At 46.5% G+C, this 21,598-nt stretch overlaps 1 protein-coding gene across 1 annotated transcript; it reads right to left on the minus strand.

The window, feature by feature from the left end:
• Positions 1 to 5,541: 5,541 nt before the first annotated feature.
• LOC131910528 (protein HIRA-like) lies at positions 5,542 to 9,829 on the minus strand. The gene has a single exon (XM_059262441.1). It carries the CDS (start codon positions 9,175 to 9,177, stop codon positions 6,121 to 6,123), a length of 3,057 nt encoding a protein of 1,018 aa, XP_059118424.1. The 5' UTR covers positions 9,178 to 9,829; the 3' UTR covers positions 5,542 to 6,120.
• Between the last annotated feature and the right edge of the window lie 11,769 nt (positions 9,830 to 21,598).

Genomic DNA, 21,598 nt, shown 5'->3' on the forward strand with positions numbered 1-21,598 from the left:
AAGAAAAGCAGGGTTAAATCTATCAGGGGACAGAAAGAGAAAGGAGACCATAGGGAGGTGTGACTGTCACATTTTATATATATCTTTGCCTAAATCGTGATAGACCATTTTCACAACATGGTAGAGGACAGTTAAATTTAATGTCTAACCTGGTCCTCCTCTCAGGGAGCTGATATTGTGAACTATCCAGGGCTGGTTCAGACTTCCCCAGGGCCACACCAGGCATTCTGTGTCTACTGTTCTATTGGTTGTATCCATACGTGATGAATTGCTGTCGTGTCCCTGCTCTGGCTTGAGGGATCTTTCCATTTTAATTTGTAGTTTTCGGGCTGGGAACTGCAGTTGGGTGATTGTGGCATTGCTACGAGCTTGTCTTTTTGAAGCCTTTCACTGAGACTTCTCGAGGCGTAGTCCACCTTATAGAGAATAGGAGCGGGTCTGGAAAGCCTGCCTCAGTAGTTCTCTGCTGGAGGAGCCCTGCTCCTGTGCGACTATACAGCAGGTAGAAGGTCCATAGTATGTCTCAGGTCATTAGCTCACTGCTATCCTTCATAACTTGTGAAGTAGGTACTTTGGTCACTTTCTACTGTTTGGGGTGTTTTATAACTCAAGTTCAACCTAGTAAGTCCTGGTTTTGTCATCTTTTAGGTGGCTCTTTTACCGGGAAAATCATGAAAAACACCTGGCATCTGATAACAGTGTCAGCATCTGCCACAGTATGCCAGGCTTTCCCTGAATGTGGTAGAGGACTGCTGTGGTCTCCCTGTCACCACTGAAATATTTCCTCTCTCTCTCTCTCTCTCTCTCTCTCTCTCTCTCTCTCTCTCTCTCTCTCTCTCGGTTTTTTCGAGACAGGGTTTCTCTGTGTAGCTTTGCGCCTTTCCTGGAACTCACTTTGTAGCCCAGGCTGGCTATATTTCCTCTCAATGTCACTCTCTGCAACTGCCAGGCACTTTGGGTATCACTGAGCACACATGGCTGGCAAGAGCACATGATGTCTATCACATTGACATGAACCACTGTTGCAGAACAACTCTGTAGTTTTTCTAGCTTCTGTTACATTTTGCTTTGCAGCCAGGAGGCGATGTCTTCAGCTGGGCTTCTTCAAGCTATTTGATCAGCTTCATCGCTTTTAGGTGACTAAGGATTAGTAAGCCACATAATATGACACCAAGTGTTTGTATTATCTCATGATGTTTCCACAAATCTTGCCCCCACAGACTGTACCTATCAAGGGACCCACTGTTGAGTCGGCCACTGAGGAAGCTACAGAATAGGGCTGTTGTAAATGACCCAGCTGTCAGTGCATTGATTTGGGGTCTTCTTCCCTTGTTATTAGGATCCATACTGATTGGAATTTGGCCCCCTGTCTGCTGGAACCTTCACTTTGATCATTGCAGACATCCTCTGCCTTTGGAAGTAGATTATTGCCCTCCACTGCAAGGGGTTTCCCTTCCCCTACCCATCAATGTACAATGCTTCCTTGGGGATCATTGGATCCCTCCCTTCACTGGTGCATACAGTCTAGCAGTTCATGGAGAAGGCCACCCCATTGTTTGCCTCATATGTGATGGGACTCAAGAGTGTTCCAGCTCTCTACTGAGAGGAGGTTTTATCCACCCATCTTTATCAAAGACACTTTCTCCAGTTGACCGAGGCACTCATTTGGCAGTGCTTATCCATGGATGAGTTTGTATTTGGTGGATCCAACCTTCAAGAGAGTCAGGTTCTTCTCCTTCCCATACAGAATGCACATTGGTACTGAGCAGAGAAACCTTTTCAAATATCTATGAATGGGCCAGTTCCATCAAAATTAGAAAAATACAACTTTTTTTTTTTTTAAAGTAAGTTTATGTGGCCTTCTGACTTGAAAATATGGTCCAAGGTAGCAGCCTTCCAATTTGGATACTTAGATCTGGGACCAACTCTCATTACATTCATAATCTTCTCATTATATAGGGTATATATAAGATTTGTGTGTGTGTGGACAATTTCCACATATTATTGGGAAGACTCTCAGGGATAGTTATTCCTTGTGTAGTTGATGCAACTTTAGAAAAAGCTAACAATTAGAGGAGTTGATAGGTCAACCACCTCGTTTAAAATGGGAACCAGTAGATGCTTGCTCCTGGAAAAAGAAGAACACAAAAGCAGGAGAAACATCATTATGGGTGGTTTTTTGCTTTGGGAAGGAGAAATGATTCCATTCTGTTGTGAGCACATGACTCTCCATACTTAAGTTCAGGACTCTGATTCCAGTAGAAACATGAAGAGCCAGTGCAGGGCATCTTTCAGCACAGCCCCCAGCCAACAGTCATCAGGATGCTACATTGTTTTGTCAAGAGAAGTTCAAACTCTTCATGGGCACACAGGTGCAGCTGTTCTCTTCTGGGTCATGGGGGGGGTGGTGCATCCTTTGGCATTATTCTGGAGGGGTGTGAACACAGCTGTCAATGACCAGCAGTTTGGTAGCTATGGAGAGCACTTAGGACCACTTGGAAAGGTCCATTCCATTGAGGATTCAACTGTTCTGTGGGTCCGTCTTTCACGGTTTTAAGGAGGATCTAGTTTCCAGGGTCCACAGTCTTTCAGGCTCCATCCTTTTGTCTGAGTTGTTCCCATATTTGTATAGGGCTTGTTGGATTTGCCTTAGGGTTATTTTGTACCTGCTCATGTGAGAAAGGGCCTACTATACAGTAACTCTAGGGGCTGCCCCCAGCATTAGACATTGGTGCTGTTTTAATTCTCCCAAGGGTGATGAGTAACAACGTTAGTTATTTCTCAGAGGATTTCTGGCAAAGCTTTCCTAGAATCTGTTTAATGTTTTGGTTAGTCATTTCAATTTTGCCTGAAGACAGTGATCTCAGAGCAGAGTGTAGATAATATTTTATTTCCAGAGCCCTAGGTATAGACTGAGTCACCTGTGATATAAATGAGGACCCATTGTCAGCCTGTGGATGAGTGGGTGAGGTCAGACCCTGGTGTAATTCCCTGTAGGGTAATCCTTGTCACTGTAGTCATCTTCTCAGCCTGGATCCAGCCAGTGAGTGTCTATAAACACCAACTTGAAACTGGCACAAGAGGGCATGAGTTAAGTCTATTTGCCGGTCCTCATGTGGCAAGGTGCCTTTCCTCTGAATTGGCTCAAGGATTGGTGGAGGATCAGGGTGGCTGGAGTTGTTATGTATCCAGAGTACAGACCTGACCCCCACGTACATTTTCACTGTGTCAGTCAGTCTTGTTGGAAGAACAGTTGAGATAGCATTTAGAGTAGCACCTTTTTCCACGTGAAATGAGTCATGTATTCCCTTAATTATTTCCCACGGTGGGGCTTGGGGTTGCAAGTGTTACAGCTCTGGAGGGAAAGGTATCCTGACTGTGGGAAGTCGGGCTATACCTACAGCTGTGAAAAGAAAGGCATCCTAACTGTCAAAAAGTCAGGCTATACCTACATCTGGGAAGGGAAGGTATCCTGGATACCTACAGCTCTGGAGGAAAAGGTATCCTGACTGTTGGGAAGTCAGGCTACACCAATAGCTGTGTTCCAGTCTCCCCGCAGGATGTGGCAATCCTGTTCCTCTCCAAGAGAACCATTCCAGCTCAACTATTCTCTACTCTGCTGAGAGAGTTTCCCAGAAGAGATGTCCATTGCTCTTTTACTCTGGCAAAAGTTGTTTCTTCTTCGCTTCACTCTACTAAGGGGGAAACCCTGCAGAAATGTAGCCCTCTACTCCTTCTCTGGGGAAGGTTACTTTTCTGCTCTGTTCCCCTAAGGGAGTTTCTCAGCAGAGATGTCTGTTGTTCCTCTGCTCCGCTCTGGGAAAGAAGGTCTTAACCCAAACCTCATTCAAGAGATTTATTGGGAGGGAGGAATCCAGGAGAGTGGCTGCCTCTGCCAGGGTGGAGAAGGGCAGTGGCCAACTGAATAGGCAACGGGCTTACACAGGGATTTTTAGGAGCAGAATTTTTTTTCCAGGAAGATTTTCAGGGTTGCATTTCAATCCCTGAGCTTGGACAAGCTCAGAGATTGGCTGGATTTCATGCTCAGGGATTGGTTGGTTTCATGTTCAGGAATTGGTTGGTTTTCCTGTTCAGGGATTGGTTGGTTTCATGCTCAGTTGGTCAAGGGCAGATTGTGTTTCTTTGGCTCTGGTTTCAGGGTCAAAGTGTGTTTCTTTCACTGGCCCTTTTTAACCTTTTGGCTCCAGTTTCAGGGCCAAGGTGTGTTTCTTTCACTGGCTCTGGTTTCAGGGCCAATATGTGTTTCTTTGGCTCTGGTTTCGGGGTCAGGGTGTGTTTCTTTGGTTCTGGTTTTAGGGTCAGGGTGTGTTTCTTTGGCTCTGGTTTCAGGGTCAGGGTGTGTTTCTTTGGCTCTGGTTTCAGGGTCAGGGTGTGTTTCTTTGGCTCTGGTTTCAGGGTCAGGGTGTGTTTCTTTGGCTCTGGTTTCAGGGTCAGGGTGTGTTTCTTTGGCTCTGGTTTCAGGGTCAGGGTGTGTTTCTTTGGCTCTGGTTTCAGGGTCAGGGTGTGTTTCTTTGGCTGACCTTTTTACCCTACAAGGGTAATAGTACTTTATTCCCAACATAGATTGGTGATCATCTTTGGTTGATTGCCCCATTGATTTTGAGCCCATTCCTCCTCCAGGAGTAAATGGTCAAAAGATTTGCAAGGCTTCATTTTATTTTTTGAAACAGGGTCTCATTATGTAGTTCTGGCTATCCTGTAATTTTCTATGTAGACTAGGTTGGCCTTGAACTCACAGATCTTTTAGCCTCTTGCTCCCAAGTGCTTAGCCTGGCTAAGGCTGACTTTTTTTTTTCTGATTCTCTGTCTGCCACTCTATTTTCTTGGGCAACATCAGACGTGTACTTCTGATGGCCCTTTCCGTAGATGGCTGTCACTTAACTGGAGATTTGGATGCTGCCCATATACTTACAATAGCTTGCTTGTGTCTTATGGGTGAATCGTTGACCATTAACAATCTTGGATTCTTCCAGATGGCATCATGACCATACTTAGCAAAAAAAAATAATAATAATAATTTGTGTGTGTGTGTGTGTGTGTGGTGTGTGTGTGTGTGTGTGTGTGTGTGTGTGTTTGCACATGTGCCATGGCGGTCAGAGGATAGCTTGCAGGAGTCAGTTGCCTCTTTCCATTGCCTAGGTCCCGGGGATTGAACTCAGGTCAAACGGCTTGATGGCAGGCACCTTCACCCACTGAGCAGTTTTCTCAGCCCATGAATGCATGTTTTGAATCAATGTAGTGTTGATCATTTTGCCCTTCCCTCAAGTGACTCATCTTGTCAGGACTATTGCTAAGTCAGCCTTTTAGAAGGAGGTGGAAAGAGGTAATGGGGGTGCCTCAATTTTTTTTTTATCCAATGCATGTTCATTTATTTTACACTTAGAAAAGAAATTGCCCTCCCCTTTGTCCCATCCCCCAACACACAAAGTGTCTCTTTTTGCAAACATTTAAAAATTAAACCAAATGAAGATAGACAAGTTAATTTCAGTACAATTATTTTTTCAGTGTAGTTGTCATAATTAGAGTTTTAATTTCCTACAAGTAACCAATATCCAAGTAACTTCTAGGGATATTCTGATCGACCAAAAGAAACTCCATATTCCAAGTTAGCAAATTCTAGTATAAAAATAGTCTATGTGTCAGAACGGCTTTGCTTTCACACAGGCTTCGGTCCGTCTGCTGACTGCAGAACCCCTAACGCTCTCAGGCTCTTGCTCTCACAGATGGCTCATTCCTCAGAGCTGAAGCTGTACGGCACCTGTTGGGGCAGGAGCCAGTGTCTCCCTTGGGACGGAGCTGGAGACAGGCTCAGGAGACCGCTGCTGGCCCCAGGGCAGCGAGGCAGAGCCCCAGTCCCAGCCCCAGATCCACAGTTGGGCCCGTGGAAGGACAAGCTCCCTCCTTTTGGAGTCATCCCAGGCCTGGGACATAGGGTATGTCCGCCCAGGGAGCTGGGCTGTGCTGGTGCAGCACAATATACCTTCTGCCAAGTTCTGTCTTTCCGCTACCCCCCCTGGAAGGTGGGGGCTAGCCCATGGCACATGCCAGCGGCAAGAGTGTGGCCACGCCCCTGCCGAAGCTGGGGCAAGCCAGGGCAGGCTACTTGTCTCTCAGGATGTCCAGCTGTTCCTGGCACTCAGTAAAGAGGCGCTGGAATCGAAGATTCTGCCCCAAGATGGGCAACAGTTCCTTCAGCAGCTCGCTCTTCCGCAGACCCACTACTGTTGACTCCCACTGGCTTCCAGTGGAGCAGTGAACTGGACCCAGCAAGTCTTTGCATAGTTCTCGGAGTCGGGATTCAAACCCTTCATTCACAAGGTACCGAGCATAGAGGAGCAGCCAGTGGCGGTACTCAAGGCTTGACTGCAGGGTAAGTGCCGCGGCAACCTGGTTCTCTAGGTAGGCCAGTGTAGTCTCCTGCAGCACCACATGAGGCACAGAGAAGAGCCGGGCAGCTTGCCTTCCAGCGTTGGAGCTGCGGCCCTGAATTATGGCTAATGGTCCTGAACACAGCATGGCGTCCTGGGATGGTAGGCTGCTCCTGAAGTCTGCACACTGGGCCAGTGAATCTGGCTTGTCAGAAACCAGGTTCCATGTGCAGAGAGATGGATTAAAGCAGTATGCTTTCCCATCAGACAAGTTCATCACTGGGATCCCATGCTGTGTTAGCAAGATCTGGGACACCGTCACGTCACTTCCTGACAAGATGGAGTGTAGAGACGCTTCATTCACCACAACCACCTGCCTGTGAACATCCCAGACAGAGAGTGTGGCTGCAGCGGTGAGTGCCATGACGTAGGGGCCCGTACAGTGCAGAGTAGAGATTGGAGCTGGAAGGAGGATGGGAGGGAGAAGGCGGCGACCTCGAGCAGAGAACACGGACAGCAGCCTCTTTTCACAGGCGACACACACCACATCACCGCTGCCAGCAGCGGTGAGGACACGGCTGGTGAGCACCGTCTCCCACTCCATCCCTCCTCGGATGCACTTCAGGCGACTGAGCCTTCCTCCCCCAACAGCGGTCACTTCATTTTCCACCTCAATGTACATGGAAGGGTCAGAGCTCACCTGGAGGCTGAGCGCTCTCTGTGGGCCTGGAATTGGCAGCTTCAGTGCAAGAGCTGGTGCAGACAGACACACGGCCTCCTTCTCTGCAGACAGGGCAGCTGGAGACTGGACAGACAGAGACATGGGCGAGAGACGAGGATCCTTCTGAGGGTGACCTTTCTTCTTCTTCTTTTTCACCGTCTCTACCTCAAGCTCAAGTTTCCGCTTGGATAGTGAAGAGGGCTTTGCCAGGTGGAACTTCTCCTCACTGTCACTGCTACTGCTCTTCAGGAGGTCCCGGGGTTTCAGCTCTTTCACAAGGTTCTGCTTTTTCAACCTTTCCATAGCCATTGGGATCACACTGGTCAAGGAAGGAGCACCTGGCATGGCTTTGGACCGCTCTGTGACTCGGGAGTCAACTGCTTTCATGGGTTCAGTCTTGGATGGGGCTGTGAACATGGAGGGTGACGTTGCAGCAGGAGTAGAGGTAGCCGTCACACCGTCCTTACGGACAGACTCGCCTGTAGGCCTGGCGCCAGGGGCTGCCACTGGCTCTGTGCGGGGCTTTGAGGCGCCGAAGGAGGGGGTACTGGAGTCCAGTGGCAGTAGTTGCTGACCGCTAGGAGAGGAGAGCATGGTGCCTGCCAGGGAGCTGGAGAGTGGGATGCTGTTAAAGCATGCCGTGGAGAAGTCCCCAGTGTCCAGCTGTGCTATGCAGAGAGGCGTGATTCTCCTCCGACCATCTGCTGTCCGTGTTTCCACTTGTTTCTTCAGAAGACTCTTCCTGATGTCTTCCAGACTTTCTCCATTGACCACCCCGGTGGCTGAGGATGCCGAGCTTGCCTCCCTAGCCGTGGCATTCTTCTGGTCCGACTGCTGCTGTTGCTGTCTCCGCTGGTACTTGAGCACTTCGGGGTTCTCAACAACAGCTGTGGAAAGCTGGGCCTCAGCCATGACTGCCAAGCTCTTGCCGTAGGTGGACTGGTGAATGCGGCCCTTTTCCTCCTCACTCAGGGGATCTCCAAGTTCTTCCTGGGAGAAATCAAGGAATGCCACAGAGCCGTCCATGGAACATACCAGGACACCCATCCCATTCAGAGTCCAGGAAATATCCACAATGGACTCGTCAAACAGCTCGTGGATGACAACCAGAGGCCGTTTGAAACACGTGAGCCAAACAGAGAGGGAGCGGTCCTTGCTGCCAACAGCACAGCAGCAGTATGAGCCGCTGGGCTTCGTAGACCTCCCATTCTTCTGCTTCCTTTTGAAGATTTTGGGGTTGAATTTCACAACAGTCACAGCTTTCCGGTGCCCCACGAAGTCCATGTTGGTCTTCCAGCCATCTCGTTCGATGATCTGAGCAGTGGGGCCAGAGTTATTCATGGCATGGGCAGATACCAGGTAATGGCCATCAGGTGACCAACTAAGCCGGAGTACGTAGGTCGTTCCTCCACACTCATCGAAAGGTTTGGTGATGCTGGTCTCCAGCTGCCAGTCTAGCGTTCTCCATATCTTCAAGCTTCGATCATCAGCTTGAGAGGCAATGTATTTACCAACAGGGTCCCAAGTCAACCCTTTCACCAAGCCAGAATGACCCCTCAGAGTTGCAAGAATTTCTGGGAACTTCACGGCATTCCAAATGACAACAGTGTTATCCACGCTGCACGAGGCTAGCCAGGCGTCATGGGGAGACCATGCTACATCCAACACATCACCTGAATGACTCCGAAGGATGGAGACACACCGCCATTGCTCCACATTCGCAAGCTCACCACTGGAGCCAAACACAGTGCTGGGCCCAAGGTACGTAGCCTGCTTCCACACCATAATCAGTTTGTCATCTCCCCCAGAAGCTAAATACATCCCGCTGTTTGACCACCGCACACAGTTCACACAAGCTACATGATTGTCCATCTGGCAAAGAATCTTGGGAATACTTTCATCCTTCTCGTCATCCTCCTGGAGGACTGGAGACATATTCCAGATCACAACCTTCCCAGAACCCTGCCCTTGTCCTCCAGTTGCAAACTTGGTCCCATCGGGGTGAATATCAACTGAAAATATTGGCTTGCCATCGTGGTTGACCCAGGTTGGCTTCAAGAGCTTCATTGTTCAGCCGCCGCCGGGCTGAGGCCAGAGCTGAGTCCCTCAGCGCGCCTGGGCCGTGGAGCCACCGCCGCTTCCTCCTCCTGGTTTGGTTTTTCAAGACAGGGTTTCACTGTGTAATAAATAGCCTAGGCTGACCTTGAACTCAGAGATCCACCTGCCTCTACCTTCCAAGTGCTGAGATTAAAGGCGTGCACCACCACCGCCGCCCGGCTCTCAATTTCTTCTCTTGGGCTGGCCACTCTCTTCTGGGAGAGCCTCATGCTCTCTCCTTAGAACAGAACCATTTCCATCAATAAATGATTTCTCCTCTGTGTTGTCCAGGGTCTGGTTACTTAGGTCAAACCTATGGGAGAAATGATCTCACCACACATGTATGCCAAATTAGAAGGCGTTTCCATGGGAAACAACGAGGCAGACATTAGCGCGTCTCAAGTTTTAATAGTTACCTCTGAGTTGTCTGGGAGGATTGCTTCATATTTTGTTAGCATACTTCCGGTCAATCACAGGTGCTCCCTCGATTCTAGTACAGCCTTTGCCTGGTGAGATCTAAGGCTCTGATGGCTGACCCAGACAGGTGAGAAGCTTCTCCAGCTAGCAATACTTTACCTGCCCCAGTTCTTGTCAGGAAGGCCACGCTCATGTCGCCATGTTCAGTTTCTCTAAGAAACCTGAACACCAAGTCAACAATTCTAGGACTTGCTTTCCTGCCACGAATAAGAAATAAGACCTCAAATATTGAGCATGCCCAGTGCTGGCACTTCGGTGAAAGACTATTTTATTTGATAAAGAGATTTTTTTTTCCAGTTGAGCATTCTAGTCCAGAGTCTGGGAATCTCTGCCCTTGATGGCCTCATAGAGAGGTTTTTGCCTTTAATCCAAAATTAGAAATATATCCCAGCAGTGATGGCACAGGCCTTTAATCCTAACACTTGGGAGGCAGAGCCAGGAGGATCTCTGTGAGTCTGAGGCCAACCTGGTCTACAGAGCAAGATCTAGGACAGGCATCAAAACTACACAAAGAAACCCTGTCTCAAAAAAACAAAAACAAAAACAAAAGTTAGAAATACAAGTTCAAACAAAATTCAGCCATCCCTGTAAAGGACTGAAGGTGTCTCTTTGTTCTTAGTAGAACTAATTCAATCATGCCCCTGACTCAAGATGAGGATTATCATCATGCCTCAGGAGTCAAGACAAATCCTAAATATTGTATTTCCTTTTAAGTTATTTGGACCTTTGGGTACAGAAATCTGACAGCCTCAGGAGGTCAGGAAGTTTAAGGCTTTGATGGTATTTTGGTCTGAGATTTCTGTAGTAGGAATATATATTAATATATCATCATCATAGAATGATTCCTGTGGGAAAACAATTCCCTAAAATCCTTTCCTTTTATTTTTATTTTTATTTTTTTTGGTTTGTTTGTTTGTTTTTCGAGACAGGGTTTCTCTGTGTAGTTTTGGAGCCTGTCCTGGAACTCACTCTGTAGCCCAGGCTGGCCTCTAACTCACAGAGATCCGCTTGCCTCTGCCTCCTGAGTGCTGGGATTAAAGGCGTGCACCACCGCCACCCAGCCTAAGATCCTTTTCTAATGCTCAAGAAAAAGGGTGGGACATGCCCCTGAACCCTTGGGGGAGGACTGGCCAAGTAGATTGTTGACTAACTCTAGTAGTTGGGCCCTCCTAGTCAAAAGCAAATGATTACCAAGTGTAGGGTAGAAAGGAGTGAAGCAAGTCTTTCAGGTCTAACGCTATCAGGGACCCACATGGAAGAACCTCATTAATAGAGTTCATTGTACTTGGTCTGGGGTGAAGAAATCCAGTTAAGTTGAGTTACATAGCTGTCTCCTTGGCTTGACTACTGGAATGATTGGGATGTAACAGGGTTGGGATGGTTAGGAAACATTAGGCCATGTTTTAGAAAATTCTTGATGATTTAGCCTCTCTCTCTCTCTCTCTCTCTCTCTCTCTCTCTCTCTCTCTCTCTCTCTCTCTCTCACATTGATTTTTTTTTTTTTTTTGAGACAGGGTTTCTCTGTGTAGCCTTGGCTGTTCTGGAACTCACTCTGTAGACCAGGCTGACCACAGAGATCCACCTGCCTCTGCCTCCTGGGTGCTGGACTTACAGTCAGGTGTCACCACCACTCAGCTAGCCTCTCTTTTCAATGGATGCTATTTTTATTGAGATAACTTATTCCCATGATAATGGTTAATATTCATCATCAACTTGACAGAATCTAGAATCACCTAGGAAAGAAGCTTTGGGATATACCTGTGGGGGTTGTCTAGATTAGGTTATACTCTAGGATGCCTGTGGGGGATTATCTAGATTAGATTATCCTCTAGGATGCCTGTGGGGGTTATTTAGATTAGGTTATCTTCTAGTATAGTGGGTAGCTGTTCCAGCTTTGACCTTGAAACACTGCCCCCTAGTGTAGCAACAAGTAAGTGCCACACCTGCCTATGACCTGCCCCTGGGATCCCCTGGGATGTGGTCGAGATAAGACAACTTTAAGAACCCAGATGCATACATGCTTGCTCTCGTGGCTCTTCGTGGACCTGTAGGCTGGATTGCAGACCAAGTCAGAGTTCTCCAGAGAACTATGCTGGACTGCACCTCACCTCTCCCAGATCCTGTAGCTGACCCCTTATTGGCTGTAAGTTACCCCTGAAATAAACCTCTTTTAATTACCAGATAAACTACATGAATCGCCTCACTAGTTGTCGTTATAACTGGTGCTTGTGTGGGGCAAACTCCAAACGCCCGGGTGGCCTCCACCCTCAGCCTCTCTGGCTGCCGTGGCAAACTTTCCATGCTTCCCTATCTCTTTTAAAACTCCCGCCCCTCTTGAGGACCTAGTGCTTACCCTGTCCGCCTACAGCCACGTGGGTACCGCTGCCTCCCTCCTCCCCAGCTCGCAGGCATGTAGCAGCCGCTGCGCTCCCCCCTTCCCCCCACGTTCCATGTAGCCACTGACTACACATAGTGTGTGCCACTTGACATGCACATGCCGGCCCCGGGGAGCACCTCCCTGGCGAGTGTGGTTTCCATTCGCAGTGCAAGGGGGCAGCTGTGTCCCTGCCACGCAAGGGAATGGCTGAGTCCAGTCCTGTGGCAAGCTTAGCTCCCAGACCAGCGATTCTGCCCAGGAGCGAGATGCTGAGATCAGCCCCTGGCCAACAGCTTGCAATGTCCCCCGCTTCTCCGTGGGTGCCTGACCGGGTCGCTGCGCAGTCTTCCACACCACGAGATGCCTGCTGGCGTGTACCTGCAGCTGCCCTATTATTGAACTTGCTCTGTAGCCTATTTAAGCAAAAACAGGCCAAAGTCGTCGATGGGACCTGCTTTAGCGTCACACCAGTAACACCTGCTGGCCGAACTGCAGTACTACACCCAAAAAAACCATCGCGAGGACGGAATCACAAGCAGGTGAGAGTACTCGATAATTTTACACTTTAAAACTGATTAATAAACAAATCAATAAAATTTTCTTTACAGATTTTGAATATTTCTCAGAATATGGCGGATAACATTACTTCATAAGGATTTAAGAACCTTTTACTTATATGATGGGTGAAATATTACAGGAAATACAGGATCTTCATGGGGCATATTTAGCGTACACCATTCTGGCATTTTCCATAATAATTCACATAGCATTGGAAAACCGGTTTAATAATAATAACAACGATGAGTCATTACTGGGACTGATACAGGCTTTGCAAGGTAGCAACAGAGACTTACATAAAAAGATTCTTTTTACAAGGTACCAATACAGACTTGAATAAACCGATTCTTTTTCTGGAATCTGCTAACCAGGATTTACAAGGTAGTAATAGAGACCTACATAACAGGCTCCTTGGTTTGGAATCTTCTAACTTACTACAAGAACTTCAGTCCATTAATAATAAATGTAAAAAGGGACTTGATTTTATTGATAGTAATTATGAATACTTATTGGACAGAACAATAGCTCTCCAGGGTGATGTTGTCACTGCTCAGACACTTTATAAGGAAGAAAGATTATCATTAACTGATAAAATAAGGTCTATGGAATCATGTGTTTCAGAAGACCGTAAAAGATTGCATGATACCATGAGAAATCTGGAATCCCTTGCAACAGAGGAGGTTCACTCACTGAGACAGAGCCTAGGTGCTCATTTGCAAGCCCTGGAAGAAGCTCTCAGTAAAGATGAGAAGAGACCTAATAAGCAGAAGGGCAAGACCATATAGGTTGTAACATCTCCAGATGGTTCTCATACAGTGGCTTATCCTGTCATCATCCATAAGAGGCCAGCAGATGATAGACACCCTGAGCCATATGTAGAATATACATTACAACCTATTTTGATGAGAGATTTTTTTAAAACTATGAAAGAAGGGGTAGTCACTTATGGCATACACTCAACATTTGTAAGACAGATGTTAATTCATGGTCTACCTCAAATGGAATCATACTAGATGGCTAGAATCAGTTAATTTCAGCTGTTCTGGAATATAGCCAGAAGTTACAATGGAAAAGCTATTGAGAGAAGAGGCAAGGGATTTGGAACAACAAGGTAAAATCAGAGGTTTTGAGATCTCCCAAGAAAGATCAAATCCTTGGTGAGGAACATTTCAAGGATAGTAATGTACAAGCCACTTATGATGAGCATACAATATCCCTATGCTGTACAGAAGCTCTAAATGCTTGGGAAAAAATTCCAGAACCAGGAAAACCAACTGAAGTATACACAAAGATATTTCAGGGACTGAAAGAACTTTTCACTAATTTTTTTTTACAAAGGCTGACCAAGGCTATAATGAAAGCTGTGTCAGATAAAGGATTAAGACAAATATTAACTGAGTCCTTTGTGTTTGACAATGTTAATACAGAATGCAGAAGAATACTTATGCCATTAAAGGTCAGATCAGCTCCTTTGGAAGAATGGATTCAGTATACTAATGGTGTTGAGTCTCTTAACCATAGTAATGAGCCTTGGATAGGAGAGGCAAATTTCCAGAGGTGGAAGAAGGCCCTGGGTACCAAATACTTTAAATGTGGTACACCAGGTCATATAAGTAAAAACTGTACATGGGGTGCTTCTAGAAGTAATACTTCTTCTAGAAATAACCCAAACAGGAGATTCCAACCTTCTGGATTATGTAGAAGATGCAGCAAAGGCTGACATTGGACCAATGAGTGCAGATCAATAATAGATATACGAGGCAACCCTTTACCAGTGGGAAATGCTTCAGGGGGCCAAAGAAGCCCCCAAATTGAATGTGGTCCAAACATTTCCAGCCACTGTGGAGGAAATTCCTCTCTAGGACTGAGGAGAAGGAAGAGGTGGAGAAGAAGGAGGTGGTGGAGGAGAAGGTGGTGGAGGAGGAGGTGGTGGAGGTGGTAGTGGTGGAGGTGGTTGTGGTGGAGGTGGTGATAAATGAGGTGATGATGGAGTTGCTGAGATGGGATGTACTAGTGAAGGAGGTGGTATTGGAGGAGATGGTGAAGGAGGAGGATGTGGTATTGGAGGTGGTGGTAGTGGTGTTGTTGGAGGGTTTGAGGAGGTTGTGGTGGTGGGCATTGTGGAAGATGTTGTGGTGGTGGAGGAGAAGTTGGTGTTGGAGGAGGAGGAGGTGGGGATGGAGGAGGAGGTAATTGCAGAGGAGGTGATGGGGGTGGAAGTGGTGGTGGTAAATGAGGTGGAGGAGTTTTTAGTAGTGGTGGAAGTGGTTGTAACATGAATTGCTAAATGGCCTTATTAATAAAAAACCCAGAGCCAGATATTGTGGTGAAAGCTGAAAGATCAGAGAAACAGAACAAGCCAGCCACATTCTTACCTCTGTGAAATCCTCAGCCTCAAGAGAGTGAGTTCCTGTTTCCTCGCACATTATATACCTATTTCTGCCCTGCCATCTTACTTCCTGGGATTAAAGGCATGTGTGCTTCCCAAGTAAAGTCATGAGACCTCAAGTGCTGGGATTAAAGGTGTATGTCACCATGCCTGGCTCTGTTTCCAGTGTGGCCTTGAACTCACAGAGATCCAGATGGATTTCTGTCTCCCTGAGTGATAGGATTAAGGGTGTGTATGCCATCACTGCCTGGCCTCTATGTCTAATCTAGTGGCTGGCTCTGTCCTCTGATCCCCAGATAAGTGTTTTGGGGGTGCACAATATATCACCATAGGTGGTGGTGGTGAAAGAGGTGGATGAGTTAGTGGTGGTAGTGGTGGAGGTGTTGGTGGTTTAGGAAGGGGTGGTGGAAAAGGAGCTCATGGTGGAGGTCATGTGGTTGTAGAGGAGGAGGATGTGGTGTTGGAAGAGGTGGTGGTGGTGATGGAGGAGGTGGTGGTGAGGAGATGTTGGAGGAGATGGAGGTGGTACTGGAAGAGGTGGTGGTGGTGGTGGTGGTGTAGGAGGAGGTGTTCGTGGAAGGAGTGTTGGTGGATGAAGTGTTGGTAGAGCCAGAGATGGTGGAGGTGGTTTTGGAGAAGGTGTTGATTGTAACACAAATTGCTAAAATTGTCTTGTGATCAAAAACCCGGTGCCAGATATTGGTGTAAAAGCTGAAAGATCAAAGAAGCAGAGCAAGCCACAGCCACTTTTCCACACCTTACCACAGCCTCTTACCCCACCAACTCTTCAGCCTGAAAGAGCTCTAGCTGAAAGGGACACCTGCCAAAAAAGCCTTTAGTTCCTGTCTCTTCACACATTATATACCTTTCTCTGCCCAGCTATTACTTCCTGGGATTAAAGGCGTGTGTGCTTCCTAGTACTGGAATGAAAGGTGTGTGCCACCACTGCCTGGCTCTGTTTTCTCTCCTAGACTGAGGTGATCTCATGTAGTCCATGGTGGCTCTCAACTCACAGAGATCCAGTCAGATATCTGCCTCCCTAGTGCTAGGATTAAAAGCGTTTGCCACCACTGCCTGGCATCTATGTCTAATCTAGTGACTTGTTCTGTTCTCGGATCTTCAGCCAAAGCTTATTAGGGTACACAATATATCACCACAGGTGGTGGTACTGGAGGAGGAAGTGGTGGTTGAGGAGATGTTGGTGGATGAGGTGTTGGTGGAGCAAGAGGTGGTGGAGGTGGTGGTGGTGAAGGATGAGGTGATAGTGGAGGTGGTGGAGGAGTTGGTGGTAGAGGTGGTGGCAGTGGCAGTAGGGGTGGAGCTGGCAGCCATGGCAGTGGTGGTGGTATTTGGGTGGTTGGTTAGGATCATCTTTCTCTGCCAACAGTTTCTTCTATGTATTAATCATGATACCTCTGGAGATTAGCTCTCCAGTCTATTCCCCTACCTTGATATTCCCTTATTTTTCACACTTCATGTGTTTCTGTGTGGCACTTTGTGCATGTGCCAGATAGACAGCTCTGGTGGCTCTCTTGGGGGATCTTCTTACTAAACAGCCGAGTCTTTCAGGACTCAGTGCCCAGCATTACTTCTGGATGGGGCTTATATTTCTCTCCCACCTCAAATCAGGAAATCACAGCTGGAGCTCTGTGTGTGTGTGTGCATGTGCATGTGTGTGCGTGTGCGTGTGTGTGTGCATGTGCGTGTGTGTGTGGGGGGTTTCAATGCTGTGGATTGAACCTAGGGCCTCATACATGCAAGACAATAACTCTACTACTAAGATAAAGCTTCCAAAGTTACTCAGGCTGACCTTGAACTTATTCTGTAGCCTGGGCAGGTCTTGAACTCATAATTCTCCTGCCTCAGCCTCCTGTGAAACAGGAATCACAGGCCTGTGCTGTTAGGTCATCCTTGTTGTACTTATTTCTCTTCAGTGTAGCTCTCTGTTTTTCTGAACATTTCAGCGGTCCATAACTTCCAATAGGATTTCTGATAATCTTGTAAATTTTCTGTCTTTAGAATAGTATCATTTGTTATCTTGACTCTCCTCACTGATGGTCAGCTCCTAACCTGCAAGATTAACATAGGAAACCTGAATTCTTTTTTTTTTTTAATGCAGAATGCCATTTATTGAAGGAGGGAGGAGGTCTTAAATACAGGTTTAGAGCACAATGGGAGAACCCCGGAGAGCAGAAGTTCGCTACTGATGTTTTACAATCTTGTATCTAAGCTGTTAACACTCATTATGCAGGATACACAGACAAGGAACTTCCCTTAAGCATTTAGGAGGATGGAACCCAGCAGGGAATTAGCATAGGGAAGATATCAAGGTCAAGGTCAGCAAGCAAGGCAACAGTTACCCAAAACGGGAGCCAGGGCCCTACAGTGCCACACCCATGACGGTGTCGCCCGCGTGACAAATGCCTTGGATGAGGTGGTTACGTGAAAAAGGGGGGCTCGCGGCCCTTGGGTCTATGCCCCCGGCGACCCCTTATCAATCTGCCCGAATCATGGTGCCAGGCTACACGGAACCACGCAAAACCTGCTTGCAGAGGCTGGCTGACACTCTGCCTTTTTCTCTTTGCAGCTGTGACTATTGCTGTTTCCTTGTGTATTGATTTCAGGAAGTTAACTCTCAATGTTCCTGATGTGCCCCATAAAGAGAATAATGATTCCTCAAAAGTGACCTCAATACTCCCACCTATAATTCAAGCTTTTAGGCAAACAATTAAAGAGGGTCCTAGAAGTTTGGGGGAATTTATGAATGATTTAGAGCAAAAAGAACTTATGACTCAAAGGGACAAAGATTCTAACAAAGAGAAAATAAAAGTAAGAGTCCAGGAACTCATAAACAATCCACATGCACAGCCAACAGCAGCTACAAGGAAACAGTTACAGAAATTAGCCATTGCTACAAGAATTATCCAGGGACAAATAGAGTTTCTCATCAAGAGCCGGTGGTGGCAACCCCCTAACTTTAATCCTAGATATAATAATTATTTGGAGCCATTGCCCTTTACGGGAGCTTATGATAAACATGGGAACCAATGGGTGAATCATAATAGTATGAAAACAGAATGGCATAAGTTACAGTTCATGGAAAGAATAGCTAGGTCCCAACCCCCCTGGTGCCTTCCCACCTGCAGGCAAAGGTTAAATATTTTCACACAAATGAAACCATGGTGAGAACGATGGTGGGAAGGGTTTAACTTTGATACAAAACAAAGGTCTAATAATTATGTAGAAGGAAAACTTCAGCTAGGGCCGTAATGTTCTCTGTCTGGATGAGGGACCACAAAAGAGAAAATAACACTTGTACTCATGAGATCTGTTAGTCATTCTGAGAAAATTGTGTGACCACATTGTTAATTCTATGTCTATTGCCCCACTGGCCGATTGCCATGTTTCCTCAAATGAATTTATAAAAAACACTGCTTGATCTGAGTAAAATTGCAGCAGTTTCACAGCATACTCTGGTGTCTGTGTCTGTCTGTCATTCGCCGAATCTCACTTATCCTGAATACCTTCACCCTGTTCTCCCTCGGTCTGGTGTTCCTACTGAGACCCAGTCCGCGGCACTACAGGTCCCCCTTTTACTAAAAAATGAGCTTCTGACTTAGGTTGCGTGAGACGTCAGCAGGTCACCTTACCCATCATGGAGATGCCTGCCCAGGCCACACGGGCACTCTGTCTCAGGTTGGTACGTGCCCCCCAGGCATTACCCCTTTCTGAATACTCACTAGCATACAGGCTCAATCATGTGTGAGTTGCAGAGTTAACTGCTGCCAAAGATCTCAAAGTGGCGCTGGGCTTGCAATCTGTGTGTTCATCACATAAAAGACCAACAGAAGTCCTAACCCACCCATAGCCAGTAGGCTAAAGGCAACTGAGCCATTCCCTTCCTTAATGAGCCTTACTGCAAATTGGAGTCCTTGTAAGATGGTATCCCAAAAGCAAATGGAACTTGAGTTTATAAATGTATAATTTTCAAAGCCAATCAAAATGTATATAACTATTGAATTACATTTATCATGCCCAATAGAATAAAAGATTAACTAACTGTGGTAACTACTTTTGCTGCCAGGGTCTCCACTGTGCTAGCTGTAGTAAGCGATTATGAAATGGCAATCCCAGAAACAGTAGCAGTGGTGTCCGCCACTGCTATAACAGCAACAACGGCAGCAGCAATGTCAAATTCTCTTCTGGAGCGTGTGGACATCCACTGGCATGGACACAACTCCAGGAACACGAACCGCCAAGGCCCATTAGGAAACCTGAATTCTTATCCTATCAGAAACTTTTGGGGTCCAGCCTCTACAGTCTCCTTCCCAGGGGTCCAGAAGAGATGCTACCAATGGCGAGAATAATCTGAGGGAGTGAATCTAAGTACACTGAGCTCTGCAGTCCATTTATTTTATTCCTTTGAGACAAGATTCTATCTACACAGCTTCAATTCTGTACTCATACTTAGATCCTCTCTGTCCCTTTTTCTCCTGTTCTCTCATAACTCTAAGTTCTTTTCTGTCTCTATCCCCATCTTCATCTTCATTCTTCTCCATCCTCATTACTTCCCGTTCTTCTTCCTGTGACTTGGCCTCAATCCCCTACTATATGCAAACTCTGCCCTACTGCCTTCTGGTCTGGTGGGGTAACTCTGCTCGGAGCTAGGAAGCCTGCCTCATAGCTACACTGCACCTGATATGCAAAAAACCCTTTTGTTCTGAGTCAATTGCTTATAGTGCCTTTGGGGCCTGAGCTTCATTTGCACAAGAAACAAAGCTATGCACCTAATTCTGCCTGTCTCCTAGGCCTAGCAGACAGATGGTGTCTCTGTAAGGGTGTTTACTTTAATTCAAGAGACTAGCAGCTGGTCCTTCTGTCTGCCATTTGTCTTGGATGCTTGAGAGCTATTTCAGATAAAATACATTGTTAGAAGTCCTTGGGGAGCTATGGGAGCACACATGAAATTCATAGCAGGAAACAAGCTGATATATGAAAAGCAAAATAACACCAAATACTCCCTGAGATTTGGCTTTTCCTCTGGAAGAATTCCTTGATTTTTCCAGGTATAGTTTTACTATATTCAGCTGAATTCTTACTATGTTCCTGCAGCTTGTAATATTATCTTAGAACTCAGAAGTTTCCTTTAACTTACCACCCCAATACTCCTTGCTCTGAGAGGAGAGAAGGTGCAATCGCCGCTGGAAACTTTTAAAGAAATTGTTTTGTGTTTTTGTTAGAAGAGAGAGGTCAGCAGGAAACATGTGGCATTCATAGAGCTAACGTGGGTGGGGGCAGGGAGCTCTGTCCTTTCACAGTGAAGGACTTCTAAAAATTCATCCTTTGATAATTTCAGACACAGGAACAACACATTCTGATTATGTCACAACCCTCTGTCCCTCTCTACTCTTCCTAGGTCCCCTTCCCAACTTCATAACCTCTTTTCATAGCTCACTGAGTCCCATCACTGCTGTCATTACTTACGTTCATAGTTGTGGGGCAATCGGCTGGAGCATGGGCATCCTAACTGCAGCCACTTTAAGAAAACTAGCTCTCCCTATCCCAGAAAGCCTCAGTGTACAAAACTTCTCAGCTAGGTGTAGAACTCTATGACTCCCTCTCCAGTCTGTACTGGCATGTTGCCAGGCTTGAGATTGTATAGGTCATGTGTTGGCAACCACAGCCACTATGACCTCGCTAGCACAATAGCCTGGACTTGTTCATAAGACTCTGTTTTACATCAGTCCTCCTTAATTTCTGTCCCTTACAGTCCCTTGTCTTGTCTTCCTCAAGGTTCTCTGAGCCACATGAGGACGGGGTATAATATCAATGGCTCACTTAGGGCTGAGCACTTACAGTTACTCATCAATGAGGACATTTTTGTAGAAACCAAATAATGTCCTAGCAGAAGACTCTGTTCTTTATGAAGTTCATCATCTTTGGAGTTTTTCTGATGGGCAAGAAAAAGAACCAAGGAACTCTAAAAGGAAAGGCAGTAAGAGAGAAGAAGACCAAGACCCTACTGGTCTTGGTTTTAATAGTAGGTTGCTGCTGATAGTGAGAGAAGTCTAGCCATATGCAGGTTGTGATGAAGGTGGAAGCCACCTTGTTCTAGCATGTATATCCCTAATAAACTAAAGAACAATAACCTTGGAAGCCCACACTAAGTACCCCATGACTTTTGCCAAAAATCAGAACATATCTTAAACAGCCTAGAAAGAAGTGCCAGAGTATAGGATCAGTCTTCCAAAATGAACCTGATGATGAGGGTAAGGACTAGTGAGATTGCAAATGGGTAAAGGCCCCTGCTGCTGAGCCTGACAGCCCAAGTTTGATGCCCAGGATACCTAGATGATACAAGGATCAACTTCTGAAAGTTGTCTTCTGACTCCCATTTCCCCCACACTAAATTAAAGTGTAATAAAATATCCTTAAAGATGGTGGGGGTGAGAGTTGTCAGCTGTACCTCCTAGCAGAGAAAGCAGTGGAGGTGGGAAGGTGCACTGTGGGGACATAGGGAAACAAAGTTGGAGAAAAGGAACGCACAAAATAGAGAAGGTAGGCAAACATCGAACTGTGGCATTCGCAAT

This window comes from Peromyscus eremicus, chromosome 5 (genome assembly GCF_949786415.1).
Source record: "Peromyscus eremicus chromosome 5, PerEre_H2_v1, whole genome shotgun sequence".
Taxonomy (NCBI): domain Eukaryota; kingdom Metazoa; phylum Chordata; class Mammalia; order Rodentia; family Cricetidae; genus Peromyscus; species Peromyscus eremicus.